The sequence below is a fragment of the Neophocaena asiaeorientalis genome, unplaced genomic scaffold, assembly GCF_003031525.2.
Source record: "Neophocaena asiaeorientalis asiaeorientalis breed wild unplaced genomic scaffold, Neophocaena_asiaeorientalis_V1.1 scaffold91, whole genome shotgun sequence".
Classification (NCBI taxonomy): domain Eukaryota; kingdom Metazoa; phylum Chordata; class Mammalia; order Artiodactyla; family Phocoenidae; genus Neophocaena; species Neophocaena asiaeorientalis.
Genome location: NW_020173198.1, coordinates 10,910,442 through 10,922,740, shown reverse-complemented (window position 1 = coordinate 10,922,740; position 12,299 = coordinate 10,910,442). Strand labels below are relative to the sequence as shown.

Sequence of the window (12,299 nt, the reverse complement as noted above, 5' to 3'; positions counted from 1 at the left end):
ATTATTTTGAAAATTTAACACACACAGGAAAAGACAGGAATGAAATCCCCCAAAATGTTAACTGTGATGGGACTGGGGGTGATGCTTTTGGTATCTACTTTCCTACAGTTTTCAAATCATTCTCTAATTGAGTATATCCTCTGTGATGCAAAATAAGATTAAAAATAAGCATGCTTATATTAGTTAAAGCAAAATACAATCAGGCCGATAAACATAGGGCCTGAGGAACCCCATGACCCAGGATCTGCTCGGGTTTGCCCCTCTCCACCGTCGCATCAGCGTGGCGGGCCAGTGGGGCGGGGACCCTTCACCTAAGCTCCTGTTGGGTGGCTGTGCTGTCTAGCGTATCCTCCAGCTCCGTCTTCAGCGCCTCCAGCTCCTCCCCGAGGTCCCGCTTTTGCTTCTCAGCTTTGCTCCTCGCGGCCCGTTCTGAGTCCAGGTCCTCCTGGAGGTCTGAGATGTGACCCTCCAGCTCCCGGATCTTCTTCAGGGCATTGTTCTTCTGAGCGATTTCATCATCAAGCCTGCCGGGGACGGATCCCCAGAATTAAAACCCTGGGGTCCTGATACCCCTGCTATCCATCCCACAATGTGGCCAAAAATGGCTTTATGGAACCAGCCATTTGGGTTCCATACATATCAAAACATGTTTCGCTCATGTCCCAAGACACAGCAGACCACTTCTTGCCATGCTGGATGGTTTGGAGGCTTATGCAGAAACGTGGTTTCCAAGGGCTGATGTAAAAAAACAGGTCATGCACATGTGCGTGTGTGTGTGAGAGAGAGAGAGAGAGAGAGAGAGGCAGAGACAGAGACAGACATAGGGGCAATACAAAGCACTGTCCCAGACTAGCAAGGTGCCTTGTCTACATTAGGAGCCTAATAGATGCTTTCTGAATGTTAGACAATTATTCCTCCCTGGCAACTACTGGTTTATTCTTTCTTCTATCTGCTCAGCGTCTGAGTTCTGCTACATGCAAAGCTCTTAGCCAGGCACTGCTTGGGGGTGGGGCTGGGGGGGATGTTAAAACCGGGGGAGGCAGTGACTGGGGGTCAGTGTGGGACATGGGGAGCCTTGTCTGAATGGCACGGAAGGGAGCTCCCTCCTGACCACTGTGGAGCTGCCTCTGGTTTTGCCCACGATGGATGGAAAGGGACCCTCAGGAGGGAAGGCACGAGGTGGCCCATCACCCTCGCACTGTCACATGGCACAAACGGGCTGAGGGAGAGCTGGCCAGGGGATCAATCAGAGAATGGATCCCAGCCTGTCTCTCAAAAGCTGGGAGACTGTCACATGTCCCTTCACCTCCCCTGGCTCAGCTTCCTCCTCAGTGAATGGAGGTAACAGCCGCATACCTGGCCAAGTGTCTGCGAAGACACTGCTTGAGCAGAACTTAGTATATGGCGAGCAGGCTAATAACCATTAGTTGTTGCTGCTGTAATACCCCCGGGGGGAAGCCGTTAGAGTGAATCCAGCTCAGAGCTGGGAGAAGGGGGCACAGAGGAAAGGGTGTGGGACACACCTCAGGGGACGGGCAGACTCTGAGGACTGCTGCACGCTGTGCGTGGGACAAGAAGGAGGGTAAAAGCTAGGGAGGAGACACATTCGCAAAAAGAAGGACCTCAGAAGGAGGGGGCGGGGGACAGGAGGGTCCTCTCAGCCTCAGACACGTGGTGTTTGCGGTGCCAACAGAACAGACTCCGTGCACAACCAGAAATCCAGAGCTGGGGTGTAGACGACAAAGGCTGGGCACCCAAGAGGCAGACACAGTGGGAGAAGAGAGGATGAGTTTGGAGGGAAGAGAAGAAATTCAAAGGCAAAGTTCTGAAGGTGGCAGCAGGACTGGGAGGCACCCGGGAGGCCTGGCCTGGGCCACCTAGCATGAGATGGAGGCCTGCCTGGAGGAGGAGGAGGAAGACCGAGGCCCCCGCAGATAGGCAGTGGCCCTCAGGGCACCAGCACACACTGGACCTGCCCCGCCAGCCTCGCTACCTGCCCAGGGCTGCCTGCAGCTCCTCCTCCTTCTTGGCCAGCTGCATCTTGAGCTCAGCGATCTGCGCCTGCAGGTCGGCTATCTGCTCGTGGAAGTCGCTGGCCTCACCCTCCAACTTCCTCTTCAGCTTCTCCAGCTCCTGCCGGCTCTTCTCCTCCTTCTTCAGCCGCACTACAACAAAGCCAGGGCCCCTCAGGAGGTGGACACTACCAGAGAGACCCCTGGAGGACGAGCCTTTCCGCTCAGGCATTTCACATGGAGGAAATTCACACTCACACATCCCCCCCACTGGTAACTGTCCCGCCGGCACCACTGTCTTGTGGAAGGAAAGTCAGTCCCGGTGACAAGCACCTTCTGGAATTAACGTGTGTGTTCACTAAGGGTGAGCAGGCAGCTGGATAGGGTTGTCCCCTTCCTGCAATAATCTTCCGTTCTCAGATTTCCTGTCTGATATTCCTACTTTTAAAATGTCCACTCAAAACATCACTGGGGGACTTCCCTGGTGGCGTGGTGGTTAAGAATCCGCCTGCTGATGCAGGGGACACGGGTTCGAGCCCTGGTCCAGGAAGATCCCACATGCCGCTGAGCAACTAAGCCCGTGCGCCACAGCTACTGAGCCTGCGCTCTAGAGCCCGCGAGCCACAACTACTGAGCCTGCACGCCACAACTACTGAAGCCTGCGTGCCTACAGCCCATGCTCCACAAGAAGAGAAGCCACCGCAATGAGAAGCCCGCGCACCACAACGAAGAGTAGCCTCCACTCGCCACAACTAGAGAAAGCCCGCACGCAGCAAGGAAGACCCAATGCAGCCATAAATAAATATATATATAATTAAAAAAATATATATATATCACTGGGTTGCCGTTTTACCTTCCAGTTCTGAAATCATAGATTCGTGCTTATTTTTCAGCTTGGTAAGATTCTTGGCTTTTTCTTCCTCTTCTGCAAGATTTGTTGTTAAGTCACTAATCCTCTCTTCAAGGAGTTTTCGCTCCTTTGGGGGGAAAGAAAAAGAAATATCATTCATTTTTTCCTTTTCTCCAGGGTCTACATTTCACTGTTAGTAATTTCCAGATAAACAGTTGAAAGGAAAGCCCACATTATAACCAAATGCAACCTAGAGTTTTCAACGGGGAAAGAGAAGTTCCTTAACAATAATAATTTCCAAAGATTGACGACTCCTCATCTCAGGCCCCTCCACCCCTCAACTTCATGTCCCAGCCAGGGGGCCCCTCTTTCCTTTCCTACCACAGGCCAGCTCCTCCCAGCCTCAGGGCTCTTGCACAGACGGGACCATCTGCCTGGGATGTGCCTCCACCCCCTCTCCTTCTAACTGCTTCTCACTATTCAGGTTTCCACTTAAATGTCACTTCCTCCAGGAAGCCTCCCCTGAATCCCACCCCCCATCCCCTAGTGCTCTGGTCTTATAAGATGGTGAACACCTCCTTCAGAGTCCTGATCACAACGGCAATTAACGTTTGCGTGTATGATTATCTACTTGCTGCCTCACTAGGATATAAGCCCTACGAGGACAGGGTCCGCCTCCACTGTGCGTGCCCTGCACCTGATACAGACTGGCTTGCAGTCGGTGCCCAGCTCAAAGGACTAAAGGTAGTCCGCCTCAGTGGGGCTGCTTAGTGGTTACTGACTAGGGTGACCTAGTCATCCTGGTTTACACTGGGACATTTCCATCTTAGGGGCTGAAAGTCCCACATCCCAGAAACCCCTCAGTCCCAGGACAGCTGGTTCCCCTATTACCAACTGCAAATGGATGGTGAGAATGTGAGAGGGGCCCCTGAATCCCAGGCGTATTGCCCTCCCACCCTTGTACAACTTGGGGGTTCCTTCGGTCGTGGTGTTTCTGAGACTTGCTCCGTGGCAGCCCTGGTGCTGGTGGGACCACCGGGGACCCCATCCATGGCACACCTGCATCCAGACGGCAGTCACAAGGCCGCCACGTCAATGCTGGACGTAACTACTTGCTCGGCCTTCAATACCTTGTCTCTGACTAAAAAGGGAAGGCATCTGGAGTCCTCAGCCCTCATGAGACTGTCATTTTAACAAAGACGCTCAACCCCACTCACTTTTGACAGTTTATTGTTCTGATCATCCATGACCAGAATATCATCCTCCAGTTTCTTGATCTTGGCTTCAGCCGTGACCTTCTCAAGTTGTAGCTTCTGCCTGGCAGCTTCCTCTTCCTCCAGCTGTTCTTCCAGGTCCTTTGTGGGGGAAGGAAAAGAATCACAGCCTTGCTTAAAACGAAGTCACTCCCGGAGCTCTGGGGACTCATGGATACAGAGGCTTAGCCTGTGGCTCCCTGCAGTGCTCTGCCATCTCCTTTCATCACAAAGAAAAGCTTTGGGTAAGCCACTTTTCTTTGTGGAGCCTCAGTCTCCTCCTCTGTAAAATGGGGATAGTAGATACCAAGGTGGTTAAAAAATATGTCCATAAATTCTTTAATACTCTTCCCTTCAAGAGGTGGAGCCTAATTCTCCTCCCCTTGAGTGTCAGCTGGACTTAGTGACTTGCTTCTAACAAATAATATCAAGAGGAAGTGATGGAGTGTATAAGTCAGAGATTAGGCTATAAAAGGCTTTGCACCTTCCTCCCTGTTGTCTCTTCATTCACTCCATCTGGGGAAAGCCGGCCGCCACGTTGTGAGGGCACTCAAGCAGCCCTATGGAGAAGCCCACAAGGTGAGGAACGGAGGCCTCCTGCCTACAGTCGCGTGAGTGAGCCATGTGCAAGTGAGTCCTCCAGCCCCAGTCCAGCCTTCAGATGCTGCAGCCCAGGCTGACATCCTGACTGCAACCTTGTACGGGGCTCTAAGCCAGAATCACCCAGCTAAGCCACTCTCAAGAGTCACGACTGTGTGAGATAAATGTTTGTTATTTCCAAGCTGCTAAGTTTTGGGGTGTTTTGGTTCTGCAACAATAGCTTACTGATACAATTACCCCTCATCCAGGGTTGCTATTAGGAAGAAAGGTGTTTGCACATGAAAGGCAGGGCAGTAGAACTGAGCAGGCTTCCAAGGAGACCTGTGTGGGCAGATGGCGGTTTCTCTGCGAGCCTTAGTCTCTTTCTCTGTCCAAAGGGGACATACAATGTCAGATGCACCTCACAGGCCTGCCGTGAGGGTCAAGGGATTTCGTACCCACCGAGGGCTGCCCCTGCAGTGCCTTACCAGCATCTGCTGGGCCATCTTCTTCCGTTCTGCCTGCAGCTGCTGGCCCCTGTCTTCCTCCTCCTCCAGGCGGGCCTCCATCTCATGCAGGATCTCCTCCAGCTCCTGCTTCTTGGCTGCCAGCCGGACCCGCATCTCCTCGGCCTCCGCGTACAGCTCCGTCTCTGCCTGCAGCTGCTCCTGAAGCAGGTTCTTCTCCTCAGTCAGCTGCATGCAGAGGGTGGGGAGACGGCCCGTGAGCCCCACAGGAGCAGGCATCCTGCCCTCCACAGCCCCGGCCAGGCTCCCGGCCCGGTACCTGCGCGTGTTTCTGCCCCAGCTCCTTGAGCTCGCTTTCTGCCTTCTGCTGCCGCTCCTTGGTCTTCTGCAGCTCATCCTCCTTGGCCTGCATCTCCTCCTCCTGCCTCGTCACCTGCAGCAGGGGCTTCACCTGCACACAGAGGGTCAGCCCGTCACTTGCTTTTGTGGCACAAGGGAAACACTCTCATAATAAATCAGTGGTTCTCAGCAAAGGACAATTTTACCCACTCTCAGATCCTAGCGGGATATTTGGAAATTTCTGGGGACAGTTTTAGCTGTCACAACTGGGGTGGGGAATGCTACTGGCATCTAGTGGATATAGGCCAGGGATGCTGCCCAACATTCTAGAATGCTCAGGACAGCCCCCCGACACAGAATTATCCATCCCAAGATATCAGCAGTGCTGAGATTGAAAATTCCTAAATTAGAGCAATGGGAAAAGGTGCAAAGTGAAAGGAGAAAGTCTCCCCTCCCCCCATTTAATCCCATCCTGAGAGAGAACTGCTGCCAACAAACTGATATGTTTCCCTCCAGAGAGAAAAGGAAAGAAAAATCCCTACATCCTACCTCCCATTCTCAGCATTGTCCTACACATGAAAAAAAAATACCTGAGATCACGCTGCCCAGTGCTTTTTTTTTTGGCTGCACTGCACGGCTTGTGGGATCTTAGTTCACCCCCCAGGGATTGAACCCAGGTGCCTGGCAGTGAAAGCGTGGAGTCCTAACCACTAGACCGCCAGGGAATTCCCTACTTGCTGCTTTTATTACTAAAAGCTATAAGATAATTATCACCCCATGCTGTCCCATCAGCTTTACAACTTGATTTTTAGATAACCATCATTTTTAATGGTTGAAAAATATCCCAATGATGGATGAGCTGGTGTGAGTCAGTCTGCCAGGGCTGGGCACGGAAATTTTGCTCTTGTAAATGAATGCCCTTCATTCTTGATTTTCTTTATTTCAGATGGTTTTCTGAGAAGAGTTTTCTAGAAGTTGGGTCAGTGGGGATGAACATTTCCAAAAGCAGCTTCCCCTCACTGCTCTTCACCAAGCTGACTCCTAACTCCTGTGTTCAAGCCCTGTCAGACACACTGTGGCTACCTTCCTGCGCTGACCCCAGTCTGCCATGGGCATTGTTCCTGTGCTGACCCCGTCTGCTTCCCCACTTGACTAGAATATTCATGAGGCCAGGGCACCCCTAGCACCTTGCACGTGTCTGGTGCACAGTAGTTCCTCAATACACACTTGCTCAGTGAAAAAGGTTTGTGCCCATTTACACACTCAAGGGCACCTAAGAGAAAGCCATGTCTGTCCCTACAGAGCAAGTCTTTGCACGATTGGCTCATGACAGCCAGCGATGCTGCAAGACCAAGTTGTACCCAGAGAAACAGACAATGGATACACACAACAAGCTGGATGGAGGGATCTCCAGGGAGTGATGCTTCGTGACAAAAGCCCATCTCAAAAGGTGACATCCTGAAGGACCCCATTTATAGAACATCCTTGAGATGACAAAATGATAGAAATGGAGAACAGATTCGTGCTTGCTGGGGCTATGGAGGGAAGTGGGTAGGGCTCTAAAGGCGCAACAGGTGATCCTCGCGGTGATGGAAATGCTCTGCATCTGGGTTAAGGTCATGGCTGTAACCCATGTGCCAAAGAGGGGGCCTTTCTCAGACCTGGAGAATCGCCAAAGGGCAAGGTTTGGTTTCGAGCCCTCAGTTGCACACCTGCTGTCAATCACCTCCAGTTCCACATGGACAGCGTCCAAGTGAAGACCCAGGACTGGGTGGGGGGATGGGGGGTGGGAGAAGGAGGCACTCACTTTGGTGAAGAGCCGCCACCACTGCCAGTTCCTCAGCTTGAGGTAGGCAGCGCAGTTCCTCTGAATCACCTTCATGGCCGTCAGCTGCTGCTGCCTCTTGGCGAAAGCCCTGGGGAGAGGGAAGGGGAGCTGTGAGAAGACCTGCTTGGCTCAGCACACACCTCACTGTGTTGTCACGGCATCCCGCCCCGCGGCATCCTGAAGGCACGATGCTTCTCTTTGGCTTGTGATTTAGTGACTTGTACAAGGACGTCCCCCATTCTCTCCAGCCCAGATTCTCCAGGAAGCTCTGAGCATCAGCAAAAGTATACCATCTGGAGGCCAGAGCCTTTCTCAGTGGACAAGGAAGACCCAAGGCTCACAAAATGCCCTGGATTCAGATCTGTGGTCCTGACAACACCCAGGAAACTGATCTATGCTACACCGTTCCTAAGGGCTGTCCTACACCCTCAGCTGTGCCACATCTTCCCCAAAGCTGAGTGTCTGACAAACCTATCCTTTCCTCAGATAATTTAAAATCCCAGACCTGACACAGAACCAGCACTCTTCCTACTTAAGGGCTACTGGGTTTGAGAAACCACAGAACAGTGAGCACCATCCTCTCGCCTCTGTGCGGCTGCCATTGCGGCTGCCATCTTGGATGTGGGTGAATTTGAAGAATAAAATTGCCCCAGTTAGTCTGGAGGTGGGAGGGGTGGCAACAGAGAATTTAGTTATGAAAGTTAACAGTTTAGGTCTGTCCCTGGACCAAGAGCTCCCCAGATTTGACCTTGACCATCCTGGGTCTACTTGACAATGAATCAGCTTGACACAGTCAGGGCTCTGCAGATGAGTGCATGGTCCATACCTCCTGAAGACATATGCCCTGGACAGGAGCTACTCTGCCAGCCCCTGTGTCCTGTTTGGGGTGTGAGTTTCATGGAGGAACTGCAGCCCTCACCCAGCCCTCAGGATTCCCAAAACAGAGGGGGCATCAGGCCTTCTACGACTTTGCCTTATGAGTCCCACTTGGACATAGGGGTATAGACACAAATACTCTTTCCTCAGACACTTTATCATATTCTCACATTTCTGAAATGATAGCCAGCCACTGTTCTCAACCCTTTTCATGCAGTATTTCATTGACCCCTCATTAAAAGAAGTTTATGAGGCAGGAATGATTATGTTCATTTTCCTGAGGCTCAGAGGTAGAGTAACCTTCCCAAGGTTCTTCAGCAAATAAGTAGGGGAGCCAGGGTGAGAACCCACGTCTAACTCTCCAGAGCCCATGGTCTTAACTCCTTCCTGCCCTGCCCTTATAACTAGTGCATATATTTAAAGTGGTAGCATTTCTCTCCCCCAAGAAAAGGCTGCCATTCAATCAATGATGCATCTTAGAGCAGATGGCCTCTTAGAATCAGAAAATCAGAACATGAGGCCAGAAAGCCCGCGAAATTTTGTATTTCTGGCCTGTGTTTGCAGGGAGGTGATAGCGCGTGGGTCTTTACTTTCTGGCCAGGTAGCCGCGACACATCGCCTGGAAAGCCATGATGACGTCGGTGATCTTTAAGTCCCGCTCCTCTTCTAGGTGGGCCAGGACGCCAGTTCGGAAGAAGATTTTGCTCTGCCCAATCCTGTACAAGTTGGGGTCGAGTTCTAGGGCTTTGATCTGCAGAAGGAAGGAGGATGAGAGTTCCCGTTCTCGGCTATGCCACTTGGCCAGGGGTTAAGTGTGTTTAAGGAGGGTCCCACCCGGAGCAGCTGCGGGAAGTGCCACCAGAGGCCGGGAGGTCTGCAGTTGGATATTTGGGGTGGGGCTGGGGCTGGGCTCACCATCAGAATGCAGGCCTGCTTCCCGTCCATGAAGCCTTTGGGAATGGCGTTTGCGGCCAGGATCTCATAGCTTGAGACACAGGGCAGGAGTCACCGACCGAGTGAATCTCTGTCGTCCGTCTGTCCCTCCACCCAGCCTGCTCACCCCCGTCCCACCCGCTGCCCCACCCGTGCCCGGCCCCGGTGGGCTCACCGTTGGCGGAACTCCTGGAAGACGATCCTGTTAGGGAATCCCTGGCGGCAGATTCGGATGCCTTCCAAGACCCCGTTGCACCGCAGCTGCTCCAGCACCAGAAAGGCGTCCAGCTTTCCGGACTGCAAAGACGCAAATGGCAGTGGGCCGCCGGGGCCGCGGGGAGCAGCAAGCCCCAAATCTCAGGCCTGGTGACCCACCTCGCCAGGCCATGGGGGATCACGGGGCACCAGGTGAGAGCTCAGCTGAGGGTTCTGGTGTCACCTCTCGTACTTGGTGGCACTAGCATCACCTGGGGCTTCCTCCTCGTCACTTCTCCCTCCCTCACTTCCTGTCCATCACCAGTTCTATGACTCCTACCTCCCAAATGTCTCCCCATCTACACACTTCTCTCCACTACCATTGTCACTGCCATCTACTCACCCCCATCTTCTCCTGTCCCAATGATCACAACAGCTTCATACTATCGTCCCACCCTGTCCTGACTCTCTTATCCCCTTATTTGGTTTCTAAAATGTGAATCTGATCATGACATACCCCTGCTTTTAAAAGCCCCCGATGGCATCCTACAGCAGGAAGGCCAAGCTCTGGTCCACCCACAGGAACTCCACAATCTAGCCCCACCCACAGTTCCAGCCTCAGCTCTTCCCAATCCCTGCCTCACACCATCACACGTCAACACAAAATGACCCACCTAGCGTTTCCTTGCCCAGACCCTTCATTTCTCACCTCCACGCTTTTGCTTATTCTGGTCCCTCTGCCTAGGGTGCCCTTCCCACACTGCTCTCAGCATCACCAACTTCCCATTCTCTAAGAAGCTTTCTCAGATCCCCCAGTCTCAAGTGGGAGCCCCAGCTCTTTGGTGTTCTCATAATTTACCCAGATAACATCATGGGTATCAGCTGTCTACCTCTCCCACAACCTCAGCAATACTGACATCTTGGGCTGGATAATTCTCTGTGGTGGGGGACTGCCCTGCACACTGAAGGATGTTTAGCAGCATCCCTGGCTTCTATGCACTGGATGCCAGTAACTGCCCCCTCCCCGTTAAAAATGTCTCCGGACATGGCCAAATCTCCCCTGCAGGGGAGGGAGGGCACACAATTGCCCCCAGCTAAAGCACCCCTGCTCTAGATTATAAGAAACCTGCAGGCAAGGACAATAATTTATCCAGCACTGTATCCCCAGCCAAGTGGAGCTCAGTAATTATTAGCTGGAATAATGGACGAATGAGTGATCTGATACCCTGTGCAGCCACTCCAGGGCTCAAGGTCCCCGGGTGCATTCTCCTTTCCTCTCTTGCCTTCTTTTGCCTCCAGGCTGGGAAATGAGCGCCTCTTACCCATGTCAGATGGAGCCCTCGGGGTGGTGGGGTGGTGGTCAAGCTTTCCTCCAGCCCTTGTACCCCGCTCTGCCTTCCCTTTCCCCACAGACCCTGATGATGTCCCGGGGGGACCTTCTGACCCCCCAAGAGCCGGGTGGTAGCCTCACCCTCTTCTCATGGTTGGGGATGATGCAGCGCACGAAGTTGGGGGTGGTATTGCGCAGCGTGGTCATCAGCTTCCCCAGCTGCTCCTTGTAGAGCTGCCCCACGGTGCGGAACATGCCCTTCTTGGTCTTGGAGGCGCTGGGCAGCGAGCTCTCCGTCATCTTGGCCATCTGGTCCAGGCCCACGATGCGGTCCACTGTGGGCACATGAAGGGTGATGTCGGCCCACCCAGGGAACCTGAACCTCCACAGCAGGCCAGGGGACCAGCCTGGAAGGTTGAGACCTCAGGTCCCCTGCTCCCTTGTGGGCACCATTCCCCATTCTTTCCTCTGCCAGCCAACACCTTCCCTCTAGAGGCAGGTAAATGGAGGCACAGGGGGCTTTGCTTTCCAAGTACTATATTATCTATTTCTGAGACCCCGAGAGCTCCTAAGTGACAGAAAGAACAAATTCTCTCTGACATTGTCACAGAGACGTGGGAGTAAATCCTGCTTTTGCCACTGCCTTGGCCTAGCGTCATTTTGTGCCTCAGTTTCTCCTTCTATGAAATGGAGTTGATGACAGCATCTACCTCCCAGGGCAGGAATAAGCGAATAAGGCATGCGAAGTGCTTACTTCCCTGCCTGCCTTCAATCCTTCATCCACCAACAAATATTTATTGAGAGCCTACTGTGTGTCAGGCCCTGGGCATACAGACGTGAACAAAACACAGACCCTGTGTCCCCCTGACCCCAGCTCATATCCTATGGATATTCTAATGGAAGGAGCAGACAATGATCACACATGTAGGTATGTAATATTTGGGGTGGTGAAGGTGTGCTTAGAAAGATAAAGCAGGGTTAAGGTGGGTTGGGAATGATGGGGGTGATCTCTTAGCATGATGGGGGTGTCCCTCTGATAAACTGATATTTTTGAGTAGAGACCAGAAAGTAGTCAGGCAGATATCAAGAGAAGGAATATTCTGGGTAGAAGGCATAGCAAACACTCCAACATAGGAATCTGGCACTTTGGTAAGGGCTCAACAAAGCAACAAAGAGTGGGTGGTGGTATTATTATTATTACTATTATCACCACCAAGACTCTTTTTCTTTCAGAATGGAATGAGAGACTCCTACTGGCCCAGCAGGTGCTGCACATACCAAGCCCAATCCTGGCATTGCTATAAATTTCCCTCAAAGCACAGCTTTTGCTGCATCCCACAAATTTTAATAAGTAGTGTTTTCATTTTCATTTGGTTCAACATTTTAAAATTTCCCTTGAGAAAATTAACAAATGACAACACACTTCTAAATAACACATGGGTCAAAGAAATTTGTTCTTTGACCCATTGTGTTATTTAGAAGTGTGTAGCTTAACCTCCACATATTTTCAGATTTTTCAGTTATCTTTCTGTTATTTTTTTTGTGGTACGTGGGCCTCTCACTGTTGTGGCCTCTCCCATTGCAGAGCACAGGCTCTGGATGCGCAGGCTCAGCGGCCATGGCTCACGGGCCCAGCC

At 52.2% G+C, this 12,299-nt stretch overlaps 1 protein-coding gene across 6 annotated transcripts in view; it reads right to left on the bottom strand.

Moving 5' to 3' along the window:
* Positions 1-12,299, bottom strand: part of MYH11 (myosin heavy chain 11) — a 125,813-nt gene that overhangs the window by 21,041 nt on the left and 92,473 nt on the right. For all 6 annotated transcript variants that reach the window (XM_024744265.1, XM_024744270.1, XM_024744266.1 and 3 more), the window contains 11 exons: positions 10,804-10,997; positions 9,313-9,434; positions 9,120-9,189; positions 8,795-8,955; positions 7,308-7,416; positions 5,481-5,612; positions 5,183-5,389; positions 4,080-4,217; positions 2,866-2,989; positions 1,994-2,165; positions 312-524 (listed from right to left, as the gene is read on the bottom strand). In XM_024744265.1, the coding sequence (XP_024600033.1) occupies positions 312-524; positions 1,994-2,165; positions 2,866-2,989; positions 4,080-4,217; positions 5,183-5,389; positions 5,481-5,612; positions 7,308-7,416; positions 8,795-8,955; positions 9,120-9,189; positions 9,313-9,434; positions 10,804-10,997 (1,642 nt within the window). The remainder of the gene's footprint in view (positions 1-311; positions 525-1,993; positions 2,166-2,865; positions 2,990-4,079; positions 4,218-5,182; positions 5,390-5,480; positions 5,613-7,307; positions 7,417-8,794; positions 8,956-9,119; positions 9,190-9,312; positions 9,435-10,803; positions 10,998-12,299) is intronic.